Consider the following 26,184-nt stretch of genomic DNA (forward strand, 5'->3'; position numbering starts at 1 on the left):
GGAGGCCTGCCCAGAAATATATGCAACAAATCGAGCCCGCAGTGGCCCACCCAAATGCACCCTTGGCCCACCCAAATAAAAATTCCTGGAGCTGGGCCTGCTGCCAGTTCACATAAAATAAAAAAGCCACGTTTATTTTGAGGCGTAATTTTCAGGCTTAATGCACGCTTGTTGAGCATACTAAAACCCACTCTCAATGCACAAACACTGACAGAGTTAAAATTGACATCAGCCTTTTATGCATACTAACAGGGTTTAACACATTTAAAAGATGCTCTACATAGGACAGGTGCAGATTCAGAAGTATGTTTAATGAGGAAATACAGCGTTATGGAGTACGAATTCAAGTATAGGCTACTGTGGTATGTATATGTGTATCAGTCAGTATACGACTTCTCGGGCAAAGCACCCAAGCCCACCTCACAGGACAATCTGATGTATCGGTCTGGTATATGAATTCTATAGATGGCCATATTATTAACATTCATGACTTCCTTGAGATACTGGTTTGGTTGAGGGGATACTTTTAATATAATTATAAGTTTTTTTGCATTAGTTATTAGCCACAATTTGATTGATCCAGGCGTTATAGTTGCAGACTTTGGTGTATACAGTTGGGTGGCCCTTCATGGCGCAATCGTATCCCCAAGACACAACACCCTGAAGGTATCCATTACATGCTAGGGGTCCTCCAGAGTCTCCCTGAAAAGGAAACAGAAAGACGATGCATTAGAAATTGTCATTTGTGTTAAGAGGCAGTTAAGAAATAGGTTTTGGGTACTTGAAAAATATGAATGGCAAATGTATTAGTAAATATTCTAAAATCTCATGTCATTTTCAAATGATACAATTCAGTAACAAATAGAAGTTCTTAAGAGGTCCTGGTAACCTGACAAACCACCAGAATAAAAGTAGAATGCTATGGTGACATTATTGAAACATACAACAAGGTCACCGGTTACCTATTATAACATTAAATGTGCAAGTTTCTAAGCGTTCATGTTTCTGAATAATTGAAAATCCATAACTCTTAGAGTGGCTTCATCTTTGCAAATACTGTATTTTAAAACTTGCTAAACATGATGCAAGGAAATTAAGACATGACACAAAACACTGTTAATAATTTAATGAAGTGTGAATAGGCCGATGTGCAGAAGGTTATATGCCATTTATTACTACTGTGTTTGGGAGTGGCCATGATTCATGAGAGGTGAAGCCTTGAGTGGGTCGTGATGCCCCTTCCTTTGCACAAAAATAGTAATAAATACACTATATTATAAAATTGAAATGTGGAGCATTTAATTTTTAACAGAGTTTTATATAGCGCAAACTTGACCCGAAGGTATCGAGTATCAGAGTACTTTATACGATCACCAGTTGCGTTACATTAGGACACATTAATTTTTTTTGTTAGGCATGGGGAGATTAAGTGATTTGCCCAAAATCACATGATGTTGCGAGTCCCCGCCGAGCCTCGAACCTGGTTCCCCACCTCTGAGGTCGACCGCCCTAGCTGTTAGGCCAACGGCTTTCCCCATTGAATACAATGGAGTGCTCCGTGCTTCTGCGGGCCGGTAAAGACCCTTGGAGCAACATTCCAATGTTGTTTGAACAAAGGCCTCTTGGAGCCCAAGAGGATTTCAATCCCCTCGGGCTCCAAGAGGACTTTGTTTAATTTGTTAGAACATTCTGCCTTCTAGTGGCAGAATGTACTAATAGCCTAATAGCTCTTTGTAGCTGGGCTATACCGGCTAGCCGGTATAGCCCGCTACAGTGGGCTATAAGGCTATATTAAATACACTCTGTACATCTATATATGCAGTTTTTGCTATGGCATTGTTTCGTATGTTTTTGATTTAAAAAAGTAGACATTTAACTAAAAATGGATGCAAGTATGCACATTTGTTTACTAAAGTAAATTACTTTGAAGGAGCCTCATGAGTGGGTTGAAAAAATCATTGTAACAGTTTTTGAGACACCGTAAACAGCGTTTAACTCAAGTAAATTTTGTAAAATTGTGGATTGTGGTAATGAATTTGCATTGGAAAGTTGCCCTCAATAGCACACAATTGCAGAGATGCAAAGAATTCCATACCTTATCCACTGTATAAAATGTGACGTCATAAACAGCGCATCATAGCTGTACAAGTTATACTTGTGTCAGTTACGTATAACTCGTGAATTTCAATGCTTTTTTTGCTTTAAAACTGTACTTTGTTATTAGTAGAAGAAGTACATATAAATCTACTTTGCTCTTTAGTGAATTTTTAATTTTTAGTTTAACATAAGTTATATATATAAACACACACGCACATATTTATAGCTCTGATGCAAATGTTGCGCACTAGGCTGGCGCAATGCCTGGACACCAGGAGTGCTTTCCAAAATGCTTGAGGCTGAGCGTTGTAAAGTCCAAACAATCCAAGTCCTGGTTAAACCATTGGACAGCACTCTAAGCAGTGTTTCACTGCTTTTACTCCAACAATACCTCAAAAAGTAAAGCGTCTGGCGCGTTTCGGCTTTCATAGACTTTGCTACTTCTTGGAGGGCTGTCCCATTGTTTAACCAGGACTTGGAATGTATATATATATATATATTCAAACCAGTCTCTCTCCTACCCGCAAGAAGAAGAAAGCGTGAAACAGCTCCGGGGGAACACAGGTAACTTTTATTGATGGTGACGCGCTGTCAGAAATAAAGTGTCCCTGAAACGCTAGGCAGACGCGTTTCATCCTTTCATTCGGAATCTTCAGTGCCCGTTTCAGTTGTCGCCATTTGCAGGGTCTCTTACTCCGATATTTTTGAAGCGGCGGCCACTCACCTTGCTGTAGCCACGCCCTGCTCCTGCCTCACAGGTGTGAAGCTCTCCGCGCTGTACCTGCTCCACTGCTGCATTCTGGGAATTGTGGTTCTCCGCAGGGACCCATATAGTGCAGGGTTGCTCTAAGCTCCAAGTGGTGTATATATATATATACAATACCACAGAGGAAGGCGTATGCCGAAACGCGTCTGGTGTGTTTGAAAGTCTAATAAAATCTTTGACTTTCCCCCCGCGAGTGCTGTGTCTCTTTTGGAACTAAGAAGTGGACAAGGAGCGTGATATATTGCGGTAGCACCCCCCGCAGGCAGCACCCGTGTACGAGTGCGTGAGTTTGGTGCAACAGAAGCAACACATATATATATATATATATATATGTATGTATGTGTGTGTGTGTGTGGGTGTGTGTGTGTGTGTGTGTGTGGGTGTGCGTGGGTGTGTGTGTGTGTGCGTGTGTGTGTGTGTGTGTGTGTGTATATATACACATATAAATTCACTGAAAAAAACATAGGTTTCAGGCACATTATAGTTAGAAATTAGCATTTAAAAAACCTTAGAAATTCACTGAAAAAAACATAGGTTTCAGGGACGTTATACTTAGTTGGACATTTCACTCATACAAAACCAGAGAAATTCCACCCTTATAGTTAGTTCAGCTAACTATAACTCACGCCCCCGCAAAGCACTGCTGATGACGCCACATATTACATCATTCATGACATGGTCAGTGACATCACTGCATAATGATCTGTCCCTGTGCACACAGCAATGTTCTTGTATATTGAGGAGCAACCCTGACACACTGAACACACATTTTTTCATACTGAGGTGCAAAATGGCACATTGAGCATCATCTTTGCAATGTGAAAAGCCCCTGGCTTATATAGTCATGCCATGGCAAATTGAGAGACACATCTGATCGATAGATCAGAATCCTCATATTGCTTGCAGAATCTCGCCACACTGAACATCAAACTTCTTCTAATGTGAGAAGTTTAAAGTTTGTAGATATATATAGCACAGACTATCACCCGTGAGGGTATCCAGACGCTGTCCATGGGCAGCAAAGATTAACTGATTTGCTCTGAATCACAGGTTGCGCCGACGCCGTGACTCGAACCCGGATCCCCAGCTGCTGAGTCGGTAGCTCTGGCAGCTGCACCACATCCTATCCTGTGCAAATGCTTGAATATTGATGAGCAAAACCAAAGGGAATGATGGATGGAGTGTTGAACACTGCAAGCACTCACCCCCAGTCAACTGATCTGGGTTTAACCCATCATCATTCTTTAGCTCAGTCCGTCACCCCAGTTCAGACATGGCCATATGCAAATAAGTCTGACCCTGTGCCTCATGGGAGCAATCCAGCCCGAACTGCCAAGCCATGTCTTCCCTGGACCGGAAACAAGCATCCTGGGACCGGTTTCTGGCTAATCAGCCGTCATCAGCCAGGCTAGCTTGAATTCAGTGGCAAAGTGAGCAAGGGACCCATGTCTGGCCATGCCCTGCCAACCTAGGGCGAACAAAGCAGAAACCAAAAGAGATGATGGACGAAGTGTTGAACATTGCAAGCACTCACCCGCAGTGAACTGAACTGGGTTTAATCCATCATCATTCTTTAGCTCACTCCACCACCCCAGTTCAGACATGGCCATATGCAAATCAGTCTGACCCTGTGCCTCATGAGAACAATCCAGACCAAACTGCCAAGCTATGTCTTCCCTGGACCAGAAATAAGCATCCTGGGACCGGTTTCTGGATAATCAGCCGTCATGAGCCAGGCTTGCTTGAATCCAGTGGCAAAGTGAGGGCCTGGCTTGGCAGTTCGGGCTGGACTGTTCCCATAGGGCACAGGGCCAAGACTGATTTGCATATGCCTGGGTTCAAACTGGAATGGCATGGTGAGCAAAAACACAATGGATTTAGGGCCAGATCTCTGTACTGGGGTGAATGTATGACATTGTTCTGCATTCTGTCCATCAACTGTTGTTTTTGCATTTGTCACCCCGAGTGGTACTGGTATGCTCAGACGTAAGTCCTGTGCTCTCCATGCCACTTGAATCAAGCTATCCTGGCAGATGAGGGCTGAAAGTCTGAAACCGGTCCTAGGATACTTGTTTCCAGTCCAGGGAGGACCTGGCTTGGCAGTTCAGGCTGGACTGTTCCCATGGGGCACAAGGTCAAGATTGATTTGCATATGGCTGGGTTCAAACTGTAAAGTCATGGTGAGCAAAAAAACGTAGGATTTAGGCCCAGATCTCTGTACTGGGGTAAATGTATGACATTGTTCTGCATTCTGTCCATCAACTGTTGTTTTTGAATATTGATGAGCACATGGATTTTCTTGGACACACCCTGAATATTTATGCAACATCTTGATCTATTGTGCAGCTACATGGTATCTTGACCAGTGAGTGTCCTGTCTCCTCTGGCAGCACCGTGGAATATTAAAGCATCATCCACATATTTGTTGTGTGCCCATTGGCTCCTTAGCGAATGATGGGTGCCATCATTGTGCCTTTTTGAAAAGTCTAATGCGGAGAGCCCTCCGTATGGTGTAAACTGGTGACCCAAAGGCTAACTTGAGCTCAATGAAAATATATCAGTGAATGATGCAAACCCAAATCCATGAAAAGACTTATGGCCTCATTTTAACTATGGTGGCCCAGACACTGAATTACCATTGTGTTGGTAGCAGCGCCTGTTCCACAACATCTGCAGGGAGGCCACAAAAAATGAAACTGTGTATATTTTGCCCCGGAAGAGCTCCCTTAGAATGATTATCACATGCATAATCCATGGCGGTTGTTCCATGGTGACATGGCTGTAGCTCCCCATACTATGGGCTCCTGGAGGTAGCCTCCCAAAAAGCAAGGGTCCATGTACACATTTTGCATAACTAAGGCCTCAGACCCACTAAGAGCTGCATCCCAGCATTTGGGTGAGGGGGTATATATATATTTTTTTGTTGTTGTAGGCCGCCATGATGGCTTCTATGGAAGTCCCAGATAAAAAGACCACCTTACAGACTGACATCCAAGGGGCCACCCTTTGTAGGAGTAAATTATCCATTACCGTTCCAATCAGTTGCCTGACCACTGAAGGGTGGAGATGCAGAGAGTCCCCCACCATCACTTTTCACGGGAAAATATTGATGTTTGTGTTTTATTACAGTATTTAATTGATGCGTTAGCAGAGGGATGATTCAAACTTGGTCTGTGGCCTTTAGGTATAATACAAAGCTCAATGTTTAACACATCCCTGTTCATTCATCAGTTACTAAACAGTTTGCCTCAGAGACAAGCCGTCATGCCCGATACATTTGGTTGTACATAGTGCTGACAGTCTTTACAGGCCCCTATCGCCTTTCAACTTGTTCGATCAACAGTAAGTCTCTTTTCTGTTGCAGGTGAAACTATGTATTAAGTATCGTTGGTCAGTGGTTAATTTGTCAAATAAAAAGTGCCAGGGCTCTCCTCAGGAGGCAGCGCTAACAGAAGAAATGTGCTGCGGCAAACTGCTTCATGACTCCCTTAATTTTCTGGAGAGGACTTGGCCTAATGGCTACAGCTGATCATTTCGGAGCTGGGGAACCAGGTTCGAGTCTCGGCATGGCTCAACATCCTGTGATTCTGTGGAAAATCACCTGCCTTCCAAATGAGTGTGTCCTTAACTGGTGCTGTGAGCACCGGTGCTGAGGATTAGGTGCGGGTGCTGAGCACCGGATAGCACCTGCTCAAACTAAGCACTGCCGTTGGTACATCAGTACTTGGCTTGTGATAGCAACCCCTGCACAATGCATTCTGATAGATGCATTCTTTTAAAACATTTTACTTAACCTTCCTGGCATCGATGCTGTTTTTCTTTCGTCTCATCCCCAAACAATCGTCAGCGAAGAACGTTCATTCACGGCGTGGAGGTGTCTATTTTGGCCCACAATTAACTGTGGTACAATACCAACATGGCGCACACTTCCAGTCACACAACAACCTTTCAATGCAAGAACTTCCAACCGTGGCATAACTCACAATGATAAGCACCCCTCCCCAGCAAAATGTGATGAATGGTCCCTATTGCTCCCGTATCTCATAGATATTCATTGTCCATGGGACGATTGGGGGCCCCCTGAAGGCTTACCCCCTCGCACCGCAGGGGCTTTAGGGGCTTTTGTTACACCCCTGACTTCTAAATATTTCTGCAGTGTTGCAGGACTCCTTATTTACCCACCTTAACCTACATTGCACTCCAAAAGATGCAGGGACATATGTACAATGAAATGTCGAAGTATGGAGTTGCACCAAATTTGGCAGCGCCACGCTCCCATATTTCCAAAACACAGGGATGAGCTGTTTTTACAACACTACGGTGCACCCCTTTGTTTTCCCTAGCACTAAAATTGGCTGTCTAACACCAATGCATAGAGGAGCAAAACGCCATGGATGATTGGTTAGGTGCAGGAAGGTGTTCCTTCCTGCACATAAACAGTCAATAGAGGCTATTTATTACTTTATGTGTGTTGCAGAATGCAGCACACTTAGAAGTAGCAAATTCCCATTATTTAATGATTGTTTATATGCAGGAAGCAACACCTTCCTGCACCTAACCAATCATCCATGGAGTTTTGCTCCTCTATGTGTGATGCAGAATGTGGCACCTATAGAAAAAGCAAATACAAGGGAACATACAAGTACGTCTCCCCATTTTGGCTTTTTTAACGCCTGCATATCCTTGTAAATCTGGGGCAGCATCAAAAAGCAATCAGTGTTGCGGTGGACCCACACAGCAACACCCATTGCACGCCCTCCACGCAGATACTTGATTAATGCCACTTTATAAATATGGAGCAGGGTATTGTGCCAAAGGAACGTCTTTAAAAGTGCCGTTCCTGTTGCGCAATGCCCTTGTAAATATGCCCCGCAATCTTTTGATTAATGGTAAAACTTTTCATGTACGTTTTCACGATACATAGATTATACTGGTGCCAGTGCCATCTAGTACTGACATCTGGGCAGTCAGACTGTTGTAATAACAACATTTTCCACTGGGGCAATATTGCACGGGCGCCAGAGAAATCTATATGACTTGCACGGTCCACTTGCAAAACTGCACCAACCCGACATGTTTAAAGTGATCCAACGAGTAGGCAACTGCGGGTCCCCCTCATTTTAATTTTATAAAAAGTCTGTGTAGTAACCTAGTTCCTCTTTTCCAATCAGCTTTGTGTATGTTTGATGTTTGGAGGTAGAACATTCAGGGGGATAAATCATTGTGTGTTCCATTCCAGGTGAAGGGTAATTGTTAATAATCTTATTACAGTATTGCAATTAATGATGCCACAGAGTCAGTTTAAAGAACTGCAAAGCTGCAGTGATGGAACGTGGAACGTGGAAAAGTGTGCAGCACTAACTCTACAAAGAGCATGCCAATTATGTATTTGGCGGTGCTTGTGCAAAAAACGTCAGACCTCATTTATGAAAAGTGTTGCATCACTGGGGAAAAACAGCGATGCAACACTTTTCATTGCGCCCTCCTTCCGACACCTTGGATGCGCCATATTTACAGTACGGTGCTCCATGTTGCAAGGATTGCACAGATACATCAGGAATCCTGACGTATCTGGTGGCACAGTAATGACGCATTGCTGGAGTGTGTCGATGACCTGACAGAACTCCAGGAATGTGTCATTACACATGGGGCGGGTCCCATGGGAAAGGCCTTGCATCAAATCTTACGCCTGCTTGAGGAATTGAGGCAGTCAAGTCCTAGAAGTGGTGCAGTGAAATCTCATGGATTTCACTGCGCCACTTCTACGAGCCTTTTTTACGTGGGAGCGCCCACCCTGCATACATTATACCTGACTCACGTATAATGTAGTGCAGGCATTTACAAAGTGGCGCATTACTAGCTGCGTCCCTTTGCACATAGGGTGCAGTATGGCGCATTGATTACGTTGCTGCAGCATCACTGAAAAGCGACACAACAGCAGCGTAAGGCCTTCATAAATAAGGCCCTCCGGGTGTAGTGCAACACAAAGCATTGAGCTATAGTGCAAAAGTGAGACAGTTGCATCTTGGATGGGACTTTGTACTTGAGATAGACCCTTTAGAACAAATTCCTAAACGATGACAACCAGCAAATCGTAAACCACATAAGATGTGCTAATATTACGCGAAGGAATATCACCTAATGAGCCTCGTTCCCCTTGTTCGAGTCTGGTTCATGTGGCCCATGGACTCACACAAAGCTATTTAACTATTTCAATAGATTGGCTTAGGACCAAGCCTGGGGCCGCTTCTTCTGGCTCCACCATGTTACTTCCCATTTGCACACAAAAGGAGGGGTTTGCTTTTGGGCAGCGCAAAACATTTTTGACACCTTAACTACATCAGCTTTTGGAGGAAAGTAGCCTTTGCATATGAAGGTTGAATGCTGCTGCCATCTGTGTCACTTCGCATGCCCACCAATATACGCTTTCGTCTGACAATGAGGTGCATAAGCCCACGAAAAATGGCGTTTCCATGCAGCACAATCTAACTCACCCCGCTTTCTTATTTCATTCTTTCTTCTTCTTAAAACAAGCATTTGCAATGCAATCGGTCTCACCTTTGGGACCACCTTATATGTATTTAGCTATGCAGCACATTAGCCTGGGTGCTGGTGGAAAAAAGAGTCAAGCAACACAGCGAGCAACTGACTAATAGCGTGCCATTTTTTAATGTTATGAGACATAACATTAAAAAATGATTAGTGATGTCTACCTCCCTGTACAAGAGTTTCTTTTCCGAGTAATAATTCGGTAAAATGAGATTCTGGAGGAAAACTTAATTAAGGAATTCTCTTCAGGACATACTTTCTCAAAAATCCGTTTCACAGATTTTTTCCTCCTCATAAACGGCATTCCCAGGATGTCGACTCTATCCTGGTTTATGTTCTTCACGTCAGCAACAATTATTGTTGTTTTTGTTCCAGCAACACAAGCTCACTTGGGAGGACTCGCAGGTGTTGAAATTAAGAACTGTTGATAATGTTCTAAAAATGATGTGAGTAAATGATTGACATACGGATGTGAACAACTGCTAAGTGTGATAGGAAAAATGCAGTGCAAATTTCTTTTTTCAAAAAGGGTGAGTTAAAATTGGGCAGTGAGAGGAAAACTTTTTATTGATATCTCTCAGTTCTCAAGTCTAAGAAAAGTGCAAAAAGACAGCTTTCAACAAATAACTGTCATGATGATTAACTCGGCCAACATGTTTCAGCAATTGAGGAAAACAACTCATCCTCTGCCTTCTTCAGGACCTCAACAGTAATGCTACTGCAATGTGAAAAAATGAAAATACAACAAATTGGAATGAATAGGTTGGAATCAATACACCCATATCACCTGAAATCCTAGGTGTAGACCAAATCCTCTGCACATGGCATGATGCAAATTGCCACCGTAATGCATGGGGATCAAACCTCACCTCACCTGGCTGCGGCTCAGGGAGGGGGAGCACCGCTCTGTCCGTCGGTACCTCCGGCGGTCATCCGAACCTGCGAGTCCCCCTTCAAAGAGAGTGGTGTAGCCTTTAGAGTCACTACAGTGACACTAAGAGGAGACCCAGATGATACCTTAACAACCGCATCAACTTCCACGCTCCCAAACGTCATCTCCGATCAGCCAGCCACGCCCTCGCCACCGTCCCCCGCATCCGAAGAACGACAACAGGAGGAAGGTCCTTCTCCTACCTGGCCGCCAAGACCTGGAACTCCCTCCCGACCGACCTGCGCCTGACCCAAGACCACCTCTCCTTCAGGAAGAAGCTCAAGACCTGGCTATTCGAGCAGTAGCAGCACTCCATCCCCCCCCCCCCCCCCTAGGGCCTTGAGACCCTCCGGGTAAGTAGTGCGCTCTATAAATGTCGGTGATTGATTGATTGATTGATTGATGATGATGAGGCATGGCACAATAGGTGACTGATGGGAACCCGTCCTTGTGATTAGGACTTTCAATTGCTTTATGATGATAATAAGCTTCCCTTTCATAGTGAGGGAGATAGTGCTCTTTCAGATTCTCTCTTATTGAGTGTTATAGTTACACCCATCATTCATGCTAACATAGAACACGAAGGCCCTCATGCGCAAAGAATACATTTGGTAAAAGTGGTCACAATCTGAGCACTGACTTTTACCGAATGAATTGGTATTTTTCGAACCACCCTATGTACTCATAAGTCAGTTCACAAAATACTGAATTGTAGTGGGTCACAATTTTTCCGACCTCATGAATATTAACGAGGTTGGTTGCACATAACAACCCACTAGTATTCGCTATTATCACAGAGATGGCGGCCTGCTGGGATCAGCAGGCCACCTTGTCTGTAATTGCTTTATATTAAGCAATAATTTTTTTTAATGACACACATTTAGCCTAAAAGAAAACAGGACAGCTTTTAACAAAAGTTTTCTTTTTTCAATAAGATTTAGTAAGAGTTCACACTCATCCCGTGGACCACTGCCAACTGTCCCTGAAGCTTTTCTCAAGATTCCCAAAGGACAAGGAGTCCAAAGGGACCTCCCTTCACCTTTTCAAATCATTCACCATCTCAACTTGGGAAGCAGGGTCGGATTGGGATCACAATTGGGATCCGTTCCAAAAAGTGGCCCACATTTCCCCGATCATGACCTTTCATGAAACACCATTTGGTTTGTCTCATTGAATTAATTTACAGAGAAATGCTTAGTAAATTAAGCATTTTAAAACTCATAGCCAGTAACTTTGGTGAAAAACACTGCTTCTGGCAGAGCGGACAAGATGAAATTAAATGGTCCAAGGGCCACACATCGGCTTTGGCTAAGGGTGCCACCTGACCGGTTATTTTACCAGCATAAAATGAATTGTAATGTCCTGGCTGGTATGAAAAGGAAGAAAATCACCAAAAGCCGGTATGCTTTTTTGTCTAATCATTATGTACTTTAAACAGTAAATGCAAAAGCATTTAAAAATGTATTCTAAACTGCCTTAATTGACAGTGTCTGATAGTTAAGCTAAACAAAGGCAGATTTATATGAGCATCAGTTATATGACACAAGATCAAATCGATTTTAGGTGCCAGAGGTTTATTTGATTTGCCCAGAATCACAGGATGTTGAGACAACGCCAAGTTGGGGGTGGGGGGGGGGGGGGGAGGTTGAGGTAGGCACAACAGCTATTAAATGACCAGGGGTCCCAGCGAGGCCCAGCGCCTACCCTTCCTGCCCACCATGACCTCAATGTGAGACTAGGAGGGAGACAACCATTACAATGCGGTCTTTACACCGCAATACCTTTACAACACGGTCATTACAACGCAAGTTGTAACAACGACTTGCGCTGGATGGCGCTATCTACTGAGGAATAGTATGATTTACTATTCCAACCCCTTCCTTACTGTTACGTAAGCTGAAGTTGGAATAGTAAATCATACTATTGCTAAGTCCAGCGCCTCTAGTGCAAGTCGTTGTAACAACTTGCGTTGTAATGACCGCGTTGTAAACGTATTGCGATGTAAAGACTGCGTTGTAACATCATACATTTGACTAGGAGGGGGAGGGCTCAAAAGCCAGGCACTGCTTCGGGCTAGGCTTGCATATTACACATTACAGGGTCCGGGCAAGTGCTATGAAACGCAATAGGGCCCTACGGGTGGTTGACCAATGTCCTAAAAAAACATGGGCCACAGGTGACCCGTATGCACCAGCCAATCACCCAATGCCTGACTGCCCATTTTCTGAATCCGACGTTGCTTGGAAGTCAGTAACTTTTCAATGTTTTGCAATCCGAATATGCTGGGAAAATATAGATACATCAGGGAAAGAATCACCATTTGGAAGGGACGTCCAACACACACCCATTCCAAATACAGATTTTGAAACCATTTCTAAACCCATTTAGTGATCTGGAAAACCTTTTCAGATTCACTAACTTGGTTTAGTACATTTGAAAAAGAGTTTTAGTATTTACCAACCCTCTTATTTACCTAATCAGAGGGTTTGCGAATGCTAACACCCTTTGTACATAAGGAGCGAAGTGCTGTATTGTAACCCTGAGCAGAGCCTGATGTTCTCACCTGGCAGGTGCTTTGCCCTCCCTTCATGAACCCGGCACAGATCATGTTGTTTGTGTAGTAGTACGGATAGGCTTGCTGGCATTCTGCGTTGGAGATGATCGGTACATTCAGGCACTGGAGAACCTTGGGATACACCACTGGAAGAACAAGATGCGATCAGATGAAACAAAGTGAGGATTTGTTACTAACACAAAGCTAATTTAAGCAAAATGTTGTACAAGTAAAGATTGGAAAGATTTTCACATTTCAAAAAACGTAATTTGAGGATGAACCCTTTAGTAAAATATTTTTTTGCGAGAGAATTATTTTGTTAAAAGTCAGTTATTGCTCAATTTCTTTTTTGCAAAACCTACTTTAGAAGGGTTGTTCCACCAAATGCAACCATTGCAACAGCAAGGTTACACAGAATTATGCGAGGAGCATATCCCTGCATTTATCTGGTGGAACCTCCTCCTCTATGGTGGAGGACGGTCACCCCAGTGCTTTGCAACTGCGAAATTGAGGTTATTATCATTTCATTTTTCCTTCTGCTGCAGCTTTACGAGCGTACAGGGCTGCTCTGGTGACAGAGGAGCAGGGGGAGGAATAGTGGCACACTGTAAGTGCACATGGCTGTTTGACTGGCTGTCATGTGCACTTAGCATGTTCTCCACTCAGGCTGCATTACAGCCTTGGTGGAGATCATGCCCAGGCTCCCATTCCCTGGCTGAGCGCCATACCACAGCACTCAGACCAATCACAATGCTGCATTTCAGCATTGTGATTCGTCCAGGAGAGCCTCAGCCTGGGTGCTTCCTGTTCCTTTCTGGTCGGGAGAGACGACGATGGGACAAAGGAGGAGGTAAGTCTTCTTTGTCCTTTTTTTACAGAAACTACTCTAATTACTCAGTAGTGATTAGAATTTGTCCTAGACCTAGTTAGCCCTAAACTGTGCATATACTTTCTGCAGATTGTAGAAATAGTATCTATATTTTTGTACATTTCTTTATAAATTTAGCGCAGGAGTTTATAGTCGTGCAGTAGCCAAAGAAAACATTTGCAATATTGTGTAGAGACAAACATAGAAATGACCTACGTTGCTGTTTTACAATTCTCAGACATAGACATAATACCATGCACCTGTTTATGCATTCAAAAATAGACTTGGGCAGCGCAATTTTACCTCCATTGGTCACTGTATTTCCCCATCCAGATGTAAGGCACCAGGTATCAGTTGCTGCACAGCTGGTTGGCAGAGCAATCGGAGTGACGTACTGGTTGTACTTTGCCGTCTGAGAAAGCTTGACCAGCATGATGTCGTTATTTTGAGTCTGGGAGTTGTAGTTCGGATGCTTGATGACTTTAGATACTTGTATGGCTTGTTCCCTGCCTTCAGCGATAGTTGTATCATATTCACCTAGGTAGGCTACCAAGGTGTTGGCCCTAGCAGGGAAAAAAACATGGATGAAGATGAGAGATCCTAGACAATATCAGTGACAGGCAGAGGAATGTAAACAAAATGTTACATTGAAAATCTGTATGCCAATCCCAAAGCATCAGCTCTTACAAATGCCAAGCACTCTTCCAGATTCCACCTTCGAAAGGAGTGTGCTTAAACCACTCTTAAAAGAGGAGAAAAAATAAATAACCACCTCTATCACTTGTTTACCAAATGTACTATTGCCACTTCCACCAATAAAGTAAACAGCAAGCATAATCACTTTAATACTCCCACGATACTCAAGTGCTTTAATAAATCTAAATGGGTTAACAACGACCTAAAAACAAACACACCCGCTACTTCTGAATCACCTGAATAAACAACGCTTTGAAGGACATACCGTCTCATTTCAAGACCTTCAGGAGCAGTACACACTAAACAACTAAAAAGCAATGCAGTATAAAACAATTGTAAAATATCCTCAAGGCATTGAACCTATTAACCCTTCAAATGCTCATGACGAGCTCAGCTCGTCATGAACCACGGGCGTCGTGTGCTCATAACGAGCTGAGCTCGTCATAACGGCCAGAACGCTCGCACGCAGGCCTAATTCCCCCACTGTGCTGAACGTTCTATGAAAACGGGTGTGGCCGTGACGAGCTCAACTCATCATGAGCACACGGCCACCATGGCTGAGCATCAGGGCGCTGTGTGTGCCCCCGCCCCCGAGCACAGCGGGGGAACAGCCCCGCAGGCAAGGGGTTAAGGTAAAAGGAAGGCTGTTGTCACTGTTTCACACCAATTACCCTCCCTGGTGCTGAAGTTCTACCTAGATGAGCAACCATCAGCAAATAAATCAGAAGCAGCCACATTGTTCCATTTGTCTGTCCCTCCCCTGGTGAATCTATGAAAACTCTCCTCACCACACAGACCAGAAGCAAGTCTGGGAAAGAGTCATTGGATGCTCCACATCAAATTTGATCACACATTCAAGTTATTTCAGTTTTTGAGGACTTCTTGATCACTTGTCCCATGACAACCTCATCCTCCCCGCTAAGTACAACCTGAAGACGAAGGGCGGAAAAACCTTAAGCTTTCTGGCCACGAAAGCCTGGAACAACTTGCCCAAAAAACTTAGACAACAAACCCTCGAAAAACCCTTCAGAAAGCTCTTAAAGACCTGGATATTCAACCTCTCTGATGATTACTCCAAGGCAGCCATCCAATCCCCCTCCATCTCTAGGACCGGTCATCCAGGATTTTCAGCGCCAAGATGCTCCCTCCGGAGCGAACGTCGCGCTCTAAAAATACCCTCACAAATATCACATATATATATCACTTAGCAAACTTTATATAGGGGGCCTATCAGGGAATACCTTCTGCAGTGTAGGAAAGCGCCTATTTTTGCATGGTTGAACCCACTTTTTACCTGATGTTGATGGCTTTTGTCTAAGTGTGCCCTGGGTTCCTGCCAACCAGGTACCCAGGGCTTATCTGCTTTCCCTAAAACTACATTTTTGCACACCCAATTGGCAACTCGCGGGCCACATGTAAGTCCCTTGTAAAAGGTACCATGGGTACAAGGGCCCTGTGACCAGGGATGGCCTCTAGGGGCTACAGCATACATTGTGCCACCCTTAGAGGCCCTGTATTCTGATACACACACACTGCCATTGCAGGCTGCAAGTTTTGGTGTTCTTTGAGAGTATCCTTGACCCTGGGGAAAACCTGGTTCTAATCTCAAAAACCCAACTCTCACAACAAAGTACTTACCTTTAAACCGATAACTTCATATTCCTCCCATAGGATTACATTGACTACTTTTTTTGTGGAAAATGTTCGAAATGTGGAGTTGGAAATTGTATGAGAACTTAAGAAATTGTATGTTTACAAAAACCAACTTACTTACTTTTTATTTAGGAAATGTCCCAGTGTGATGTCTAGGCATATCACACTGAGTAGGAAAAAGAAACTGAAAGGTAAGCTAAAAAGTCATCATAAAGTAATTGCAAAGTAACTGATAAGTAATTTCAAGTGTTTATGAACATTTGACCTACATGTAACTACATTCAACTGCATTCAACTGTATTATCAGAAAAGTCCTATATTTACTTACCTGTACCAAGTCTGGCATGGCTCTAAAAATAAAATGTAATAAAGAAATATTTTTATACAAAATAGTTGGCCAGAGTTCAGTCTTTGAGTGTGTGAAATCATGCCTTGCTTGAGTGTGTAAATAAATGCTTAACACTACCCTCTGATAAAGCCTTACTGCTCGACCACACTATCACAATAGAGAGTAAGGTATTATCTACTTTAACCTCCGTAAGTATTTAGTGGATTCACTGGACTCTGTGCACACTATACCTTACTTTGGAGAGAGAGAAACAATAATCAACCTATGGGGCCTCCCGAGAGTGACAGGCCACTACAAATGTGCAAGTTGCAGCGTTTGCCCATATACCAAGAATACCAAGACACTACAATTGGAACCCAATAAAACCTGGACAATCAGAGGGCAGACTAATTGTAACAGTGAAAACGTCATCTACAGATTAACATGTCCTTGTGACCTACACTATGTAGGAATGACCAGTAGAAAAGTAAAACTACGCATTGGAGAGCACAGGAGCACCATCAGGTGCAAAAAAAACTAATACAAGACTCACTGAACATTTTTTGTCGGCGGGTCATACACCCGACTACTTACAATGGACAATTATTGAACAGATCAAACCAGGAGCCAATCTGAATCAACGCCTGTTCGAGAAAGAACAGAGGTGGGTATATAGACTTTCCACCCACAAGTCCGGTTTGAACGATAACATCCCGTGGAATACCGTGATGGGCTAAGCATTTTCTCCTTTAATTATGTTAATTCTAGCAGAGCATGCTCTTACGAACCAGGAGGCTGCTCTCCACAACCAGCAGCCTATTTATGCGCGATATTTCTCTATTGAAATACCTAGCCAACATTGTTAGACCAGCCTCTGTGGTTTACCTGCCATTCTTTCCTTGACCACTCTGTTTAAATCCCATTTATCCAATTATTTTCTGCTCAGGGCAGGAGTCCGTGTGATATTAAAACCCTCTCCTCCCGCCAAAAAGAGAAGTGGCCAGCATGATCCCTATGGCAACCAGACTACCGGGTATCTTGCTGTAGCCAATCTGCGTTTGGGCAGAAAGAACCGTTCCCTCCCCGTTAACGCATTCTGATTGGCTTACGTAGAATCACGTGCCGAAAATAAAATGTAATAAAGAAATATTTTTATACAAAATAGTTGGCCAGAGTTCAGTCTTTGAGTGTGTGAAATCATGCCTTGCTTGAGTGTGTAAATAAATGCTTAACACTACCCTCTGATAAAGCCTTACTGCTCGACCACACTATCACAATAGAGAGTAAGGTATTATCTACTTTAACCTCCGTAAGTATTTAGTGGATTCACTGGACTCTGTGCACACTATACCTTACTTTGGAGAGAGAGAAACAATAATCAACCTATGGGGCCTCCCGAGAGTGACAGGCCACTACAAATGTGGAAGTTGCAGCGTTTGCCCATATACCAAGAATACCAAGACACTACAATTCTCCTCAGGGCAGGAGTCCGTGTGATATTAAAACCCTCTCCTCCCGCCAAAAAGAGAAGTGGCCAGCATGATCCCTATGGCAACCAGACTACCGGGTATCTTGCTGTAGCCAATCTGCGTTCGGGCAGAAAGAACCGTTCCCTCCCCGTTAACGCATTCTGATTGGCTTACGTAGAATCACGTGCCGAGGCCACGCCCAACCAGGAAATGCTAAATGTTTACTTTACCGGTATCCCACGGACAATCCGGTTATTCCACGGGGCACCTCCAGCAGTAACCAAGTAGGTTTTTGCTAGACGAACAGAAGTCGCAAGTAAGTGCAACCAGGCTGACCTACGTGCGGGACAACAACTCACCGCACCATCCCATTGGTTTTACTTTACTGTCCGACCTGGGCAGCTCGTAGCTCATACTTTGCATCTGTTTTCTAACCACTTACAGGTGAGGGACACTTGCCGTCTTGGAAATGTTGGTGCCCATGAAGCGGTGGCTTCCGCCTCTAGCGTAAGCTTAACAAAGTCGCCATTGTGATCCACCATAGCGACATCACTACTGCACATAAACAAACCTACATAGCCGCCCACAACGCAGCACAATAGAGATCACTCTCTCTTACTACGGCCCCCCATTTTACACTAGATCCCCAGTTGCCAAACCAGTCCGACACCTCTCTTTGGCGCTGACTCTGTACTTCAGGTACAGTCCGGTAAAAATCACTGAAGCACTTTATTCCTGATCGCAATAGATGGACCCTACTGTTTTAATTTAAACGCTGGCATGACTCCATCTATTGATCCTTCGATTGTGATTATGACCAGCGACATATGTGTTAAATGTAATTCATTGTTCTGTCCACCCTGGTATGTGATCCCAACCTTCTTTTGTTCCCCCGTCTGTCTTACAGGTTTTTTTCCCGAATAAGGAAAAACGCACCTTTTTACACGAGATCGCAATTTGCAGTCTCCAATTTGAACTAGGGCAGGACGCGCCTTCGAGTGTGCGGACCACCCAGTTCAAAATTCACGGTCCTGACAAAAACCAAAGAATCACTTCAATGGTTGAAACATGTAGACCTAGTTATCAGTAGTTTTTGTAGAGTTTCACATCTCACATAGCACACCTCGCTATTTTTAACGCACTGTACTTCTCAAGACACCAAAGCCTACCTAATTAGGCACAGGTGCCACACTGTTTTTATAAGGGTTCAAGCACTCAAGAATAAATACTTGAAGTGAGTAGTTTTGGCCCTTTTTTAATACACTTTTTGATAGTTATGCACACATAAAAGAAAAACTAACCAGCTCCACTGTAGTCAGGTGTCGCAGCACACCCTGTGGGCATTCGGCCTATGGGGTGGGACCCCGATGATGAAGCATGTCACCAACCAGGTTGGTGAGTGAGGGGTCTTCTATAAGGATATGCATTATCCGACAACGGGTTGGGGCATATTGTGCTGACTCGAGCGCTTAACCCTAGACTCAGAGAAATTGTTCTCTGTCTTTTTGAGGGGATACTCCTCCTTTGTTTTTGTATAGTGTATAGAGAGCCAGAATCCTACATGCAGTCACTGTCAAGGTGGAAACACTATTTTTGAAAAAGTGCTGTTCGTCTGTCCAAAACCCACCCACTGCTGGCTCATGAATTCAAGTGATATTCTAAATGTAATCTTGCCACAAAACTTTGTAGGTAATACTTTCTTTTAATCTACTTGGCTGACACACCAATGTAAAGTAAACCTGCTCGAACTATTGGCAGTGGTCACACTCCTGGAAGTCAGAGCAAGCTGGCAGACAGTAAACGCCATCAGTTGATCAGTGGTTGAACTCAATGTGCCCGATCAACAGATTGAAAGTGAACTGTCGCTAACAACTAATCATGTTACCCGTTAAGATAATAGCGAGTCTACTAGTCTGTCCACCTTTTAAACGACACGTCCATAGCAACCACAGAAAGGCGAGACTGTCATAACAAAGTGAAATTTGAGAAGTGCCCCTGATGAACAAACGTGCATCTTGTCACTCTCAGTGGCCCTATTTCCAGATATATATCCTGTATCTTGTGTAAACAAAAGAATCTTCTCTTGAGCAGTTATGATATGCCTATGCATTCACCCTATGCATGCCTTCCTATATCCTGCCCCTTTATGAACTCCTTGACTTCCTGTTCCTCTGTTAGACAGTCAGGACTACCCAATGGGCTTCTTAGACCCTTATAACACGTGCATTGAAGGTTTCTTTACTTCTCCACCTATTGTCTCGCCTTTTCTCCGCCCCCTCCTCTGATCTGTCCTCCTCTGATAGCTTGTTGTGTATGCTTTATTGTTTAAAAATTATTACATGTGATTAATAAGAAAAGAAAAAAAGAGGCAAAGAAAAAAAGAAGGATGGCCAGGCAGACAGAGGTAGGTTGCCAGTCTAGAAATAAGGCACTCCAGGAAAAAACACACCAAAATACAGTCTGTGTCCTCAGGCTACTACTTTCAATGTCTTGAACTGAACTATTCATGGAGGTTAGATCAGCTTTTGATTTTTTATATAACAAATAACAAAATGGCAGCAAGCTTGGGGTCTTCCGGTGTGCTTTAGCTGAAAGAAAACGGAAGGTAAAAAAACACTAGCACTTTTCTGCTGCATAATCTATTTGAAGATGTGTACAGAGGTGCAGTGCATTGGTGCATACAATAGATGGCACGACTGGTCTCATGGTCGTGGTCGTGGATGTCTCAGGGTATTATTGCGAGCAAGCTGGAATAATATTTTACTTCCCGTCCCCATTTTAAGGCATCAATGTAGCCACCTCCTCCTCCAGAGCAGGGCTCTAAATGCCCCGGGTCCTGTCGATGCTCAGCATCGGTAGTTCTCAAAAGAGGTGCTGATATGGGTCGGTATCGGGCTCTCCCTTTTTTGCTCTCGCCTTCAGCATGAACCTTGGCGCTATCAGCCTTCCCTGTTTTTTTATAGAATTTCAACGAGGCTGGTTTGTTATGTATACAGCCTATGGCCTGTGGCCCTATTATGTAAAGAGTGCACTTTCACTGTGCGCAAACAGGAAAAGTGCGTCCTATTACATGGAATGAGCTGCCCCCAGGCCAATCGCGAACTTACGCTGCTCTGGAGGCAGTGCATTCTTGTGAAAACTGGTATGGCTGCTTTGAAGCCCCTCCGTGTTTCACAGTGCAGGCGGCAACCCGCCTGCACTTTTAAGGGGGATTAGAGATCCCCTTTCAGGCGGGTGCAATGAGTGACTGCACCGACCTGCACCTCCACCATGGGAGCCCCCTCACTCACTCCAGAAGGCTGCCATCAAGGGCGGTATTACAATAAAAGTGAATTTTTTATTGTTTGCGCTGGGCACACCTTTTAAAAGGTGCGCCCAGCGCAAACAATGAAAATGTGCCCTATTACCATGAATGCGCTGCCCCCAGGGCAGCTGCGAACATGCGTTGCCCTGGGTGTAGCGAATTCCTGTGTGCCTCCTAAGATCTTCTTTGCCTCTGCGCATGCATCTGTATTAGGACACGGGCGCAGAAGCAAAGGGATTCCCTTATTTGCATCGTGCCATGCCCGCATGCAAATGTGGGAATGCCCTCTGATGATAACACTAACACTTTGCGCTGTGGTACACTCTTGGCTCTGAGGTCCTGCTTCACTGAAACACAGAGCAATGGGACTTTGTCAGTAAATATGCACAAGCATCCTACCCTCTCACACTCTGCTGTCATGAAGCCCCCGTTATCTCTCTGGCTGCTTTACACTCTGGGGCTGCACTGGCATTGCTGCTTGTCCCTTGTGGAGTTTTTGCCCTTCATTCAATACCATTGGTAACTAGCTCATAAAATGTGTCGGTCATTTAAAAATACTAGTCATTTCCCTTAAAAAATCTTTTCAGACACACCACAGATGCGTCGCATTTACAATGCAGCGCACCATGGTGCATTGAGGGGCAGATGCGTGACGCATCTTGAGGCGCACGGGCGGCGCATTGCTGGAGTCACGTCGAAAGAGCGACGCAACTCCTGCAATGCACAGGGGCCACCCATACTCAACATGGTGCCTCACTCCTTATGCCTGCTTCAAGCAGGCGTAAGGATTTGATGCAGCAGCGTTGTAACACTGACTCAGTGAAATCTTTTAGATTTCACTGCGTCAGTTTTACGTGGCTTTCCTGCGAGGGAACGCCCACCCTGCGACAGAACGCCCACATGAAACCTGACGCAGGTTTCATGTGGCGCAGGGCTTTACAATGTGACGCATCTGCCTAGATGCGCCACGTTGTAAATAAGTCGCAACGTGGCACATGGTTTACGCCGCCGCTGCGTCACAAAAGTGACACAACAGCGGCGTAAAAGTGTCGCAAGGGGCTTGTAAATCTGCCCCTCAGTGATTTGCCCAGAATCACAGGATATTGAGCGTTGTTGCCGAACCTCAAACCCGGTTCCCCAGCTTCGAGGTCGACCGATCGGCTTACATCCTCTCTCCTTTGATTGGGAAGAATATGTGTGCTGCCACAAAAAAGTTGTTGTTCTCCACACAGATGTAAACATTTTATTCATTTATCCAGCTTCCCGAGGTGAAACTTTCAGGGCTACATACATGACGTTGTATTGCTAATAGATTGTCGTAGATAACTCGATAATTCATAGTGGTTTTCTCTGGCAGCAGCAAAGATGGGAGGAGGGCAGTCATTGACCTAAATTATTTTTTCCGTCTGGTTGACAGTGCATTCAGAAGCCAGACCTACTGGCATTGCCAATGCTCAATTAGTAACAAGTTTAGAAGTGCAGTTAAGAAGGTCAAACTGTAGCAAGTTTTGAAAACTGCCCACAAGGGGACGAATTACAGAAATATCCCAATGGTGCAACGACCAGTTTTGACGCCCTGTGCTTTTCTGTATTACAGAGTGGTGCACAAGAGTCTGTACTCATATTGTAGTACCAATACTGTCCACTGGAATACTAAGCATGAACATTTGAAGAGATACTCCTACATCTGAGGGAGCAAACATCTTTGCCTTTGCACCGGTGCCGTATTACAGACAAAAACGCAAGGGCGGAAGGTTTCTAGAGAAGTACACTAACAGCATAAACAAGAAGTGTGAACATTTGGTGTGCTTCACACTGGTACCTTTTGCTTGAGGGCACAGGAGGCCCAGCATTTACCTGGTGCTCATCATGAATTAAGATTGTTTAAAATAGTATGTTTTTCTGCATCTATGGACCACTAGACATTCTTTTATCTTGAATTATAATAGCAACAAAAATGTTTCAGAGGTAAATGAGTAATGGCATCATTCCCTTGTTCTGATCATGTACCCAACTGTACATTTCAACAACTGATCAATTTTATGGAAGAAAAATACACTCACGGCTGATAGCAATGGGCGGCTGATACGACCCAGTGCTGATTGATCAGAGACCCTCCGCACCAGCGACCTCCATTGCACGTGAAGTAGACCTGCCAGGGAGCACTGTTTCGGGGACAGTTGTAGCCGTTGACTACATCATTGATATCTTCAACCTTTGTCGGGTAGGCAGCTGCAAGAGAGGATTCAGGAGAAACTTGAAGAGGTGTAGGTCAGATGTTCTCACAGTTATGGAATCAGATACCTAGTACATACAGTAATGACCAATAGCTTAATCGCCTATCCTAGGCAAAGCAGTGGTAATAAGTTAATAATAGGTTGCCCTTAACAACTAACTTTTGTAAAGAGTTATCTACACTTGGGGCTATGTATTTCTGACTTCTTATATTCCTAGGTAACTTAAACATCTTTTGTGGGAACCTAGGAATATTATCTGAAGAGAATAAAGACAACACATGAGCAGAGACATTTGAGAAAAACTGATGTTTCAGGAGTCGCCATAATGTTTCTTTTTTTTTGTTGCGAATTTTGTTTAGAAAAAAATGCAATCTGGTTTCACATTTCCATGATAGAATGAAGAATCAGGGGAGACACAGGAATCAATGGTGTGACAGAGCCCCCAAGGGTGGACTAGTACAGCCATAGTGTACATAGCTCATGATTAGCGCAAAAGGGATCAGATATAAGACTACATAAACTACCTGAATATCACTCCAGAACCCTAAGGATTAAAACAACTTCTCAGCATCTAAGAGCGCAATGCAATGATTCCTGTTCCTAGAACCAATATGTATTGTTTGTTAATGGAAATGGCTCCCATTGTAAGGTATGTTATGGTATGTGTATTTGTAGAGAGCACATTTCACAGAGTAAGGTATCCTAGCACAGTTTGGGCCAAGCCGCGGCCTGGCCTAGGTGAAGAGCTACCCCTTCAGCTTCTTGAGGTACTCAAGAATTGAGGAGGCAACCCTGATGTTCAGGGGCAGCTCGTTCCAGGCTTTAGGATTGAGGTAGGAAAAAGCATGACCATACGTCCTAGTTTTAAGTATGTGTGTGCGCATGATGCATGCGAGCAGGAGTTCGGCTGAGCGGAGTTGTCTGATAGGTTTGTGGAAGCTGATGTAGTTGTTCAGTTAGGCAGGGTTATATTGTGTAAGGCTTTGAGGAGAGTTCCTTTGTGGATGAGGAGCCAGTAGGATTATTTGAGGTGCCGGGTGATGTGGTGCATGCAGGGAAGATGGAAGAAGGCGAGCCTGGCTACTGAGTTCTATATGGTCTGGAGTCGCCTGGCCAGTTGAGTGTTGATTCCAGTGTAGAGGGTGTTTCTGTTTTCTGGTTTCTGGTAATGAGAGCTTGAGTGATGGTTCTGCAGGTGTTGGTGGAGACACATTCGAAGACCTGCCTTAGCATCCTTAGTGTGTGGAAGCAGGAGTTGGAGACTGCATTTACTTTGCCAGTCATGGTGAGTTATTGATGTCTAAGCTGAGGTTCTTGGCTTGGGTTGTCTGTAGGGGGAACCGGTCATAGATCTGCAGGCCGCCAGGTTGAGTCCCACAGTGAGGTGCTTCTGCTGAAGATCCCAACTTCTGTCTTGTCAGTGTTTAGATTGAGGCAGTTGGTTTTCATCCATCCGACAACTTCGGTTATGCAGGTGGTGAAATTAGGGTGAAATTGGGTCGGTGTTAAGTGCTTTGTTGTAGAGGAAGAGTTATGAGCTGGGTGTCATCAGCATAGGATAGACATTGATTCCGTTGGTGAGGATGGGGTTGGCAAGAAGTGTAAAGATCTGGCTCTTCAACTAACCGTGCGGAGCCTAGCACCTACACACCTGCTCAAGCGCCTCCTGTGTGCATCCACTGCGCGTCTGTGCTGTCGCTAACACAGGTGTGGGAGGAGGAAAGCCAGGGCAGTGGGCGGGGCTGGGTCCAGGAAAGTGGGAGCAATTAAGAACAGGAGAGCGGTGAAGTGACGGGAAGAGGCAAGGAACACAGGGAAAAAAAGAGGCACAGAAAGCAGTGAAGGAGTGAGGAGCAAAGGAAAAAGAGCCAAAAGGCACAAATCTGTAGAAAAAGAGCAAAATATGCACAAGGAAGTAGTGGCACAACAACAAAACTAAGCTCAGAGAAACAGGCAAAATAGCAAAGTGATCATAGAGCAACAGTAGCAAAAGAGCGTATTAAGAACAGAAAACAGGGGCAATAGCTCAGAAAGACAGTGGAAAAAAAGAGAACATGTTCACAATAGGGACAGAGGCAAAACAGCGAGGTCAGCACAAAAGAGCAAGCAGAAAAGACTAATCAGCAAAACAGAAGCAAAGCAGGCAAACAGATGGAAGAGAGAGTGGAGCGACAGTCAGACGGTGCGAGAGAGAGAGAGAACGAGAGAGAGAGAGAGAGAGAGAGAGTAGGAGAAGGAGCCAGGGTGCATCGGATCGCACTAGGAGCGGGGTCTGCGAGGGCTGGGATTGGTCACCAGTTTACCTGCTTGCCACACCGCCAGTACCAACAGGAGAAGGAGCTTCATCGTTGTGCTGTGCTTGCCTTTGGAGCGTTCCACTGATCGCAACGAGTTGGAGAGTATTTATACACCCCTGGCTATCAGTTCCCTTACGTTAATGATAACATGAACTTTATATTGGCAACAATCAAAGCCATAGGGGGTGATAAAACAAGCATATGCTGATGCGATAGCTTTGTTTTCTGGACATGTTCCACTGTGTATTGAAATAAAACCCGGCGCGCTGTGGCCGTTTTAGTGGATAACTGGAACAATTTCTCACTATAATCGCACTATCAATTTAGAATTTACACAAGACGGGCCTAGTGCCAGGTCTAAGTCACCTTCTAGTTCCATACATTGATTTGGTCGATGGTGAATGGAATTAATTTCTTATCACTATAGAAATGTGT

At 44.3% G+C, this 26,184-nt stretch overlaps 1 protein-coding gene across 1 annotated transcript; it reads right to left on the reverse strand.

Annotated features, from left to right (window-relative positions):
* Positions 1-448: 448 nt before the first annotated feature.
* Positions 449-25,890, reverse strand: LOC147707758 (trypsin-like). Its single transcript, XM_086926610.1, has 5 exons — positions 25,756-25,890; positions 23,279-23,447; positions 14,069-14,328; positions 12,907-13,043; positions 449-702 (listed from the first exon to the last, which is right to left on the reverse strand). Exons 1-5 carry the CDS (start codon positions 25,796-25,798, stop codon positions 553-555), a joined length of 759 nt encoding a protein of 252 aa, XP_086782736.1. The 5' UTR covers positions 25,799-25,890; the 3' UTR covers positions 449-552.
* Positions 25,891-26,184: the final 294 nt, after the last annotated feature.

The sequence above is a fragment of the Lissotriton vulgaris genome, chromosome 6 (assembly GCF_964263255.1).
Source record: "Lissotriton vulgaris chromosome 6, aLisVul1.2, whole genome shotgun sequence".
Taxonomy (NCBI): domain Eukaryota; kingdom Metazoa; phylum Chordata; class Amphibia; order Caudata; family Salamandridae; genus Lissotriton; species Lissotriton vulgaris.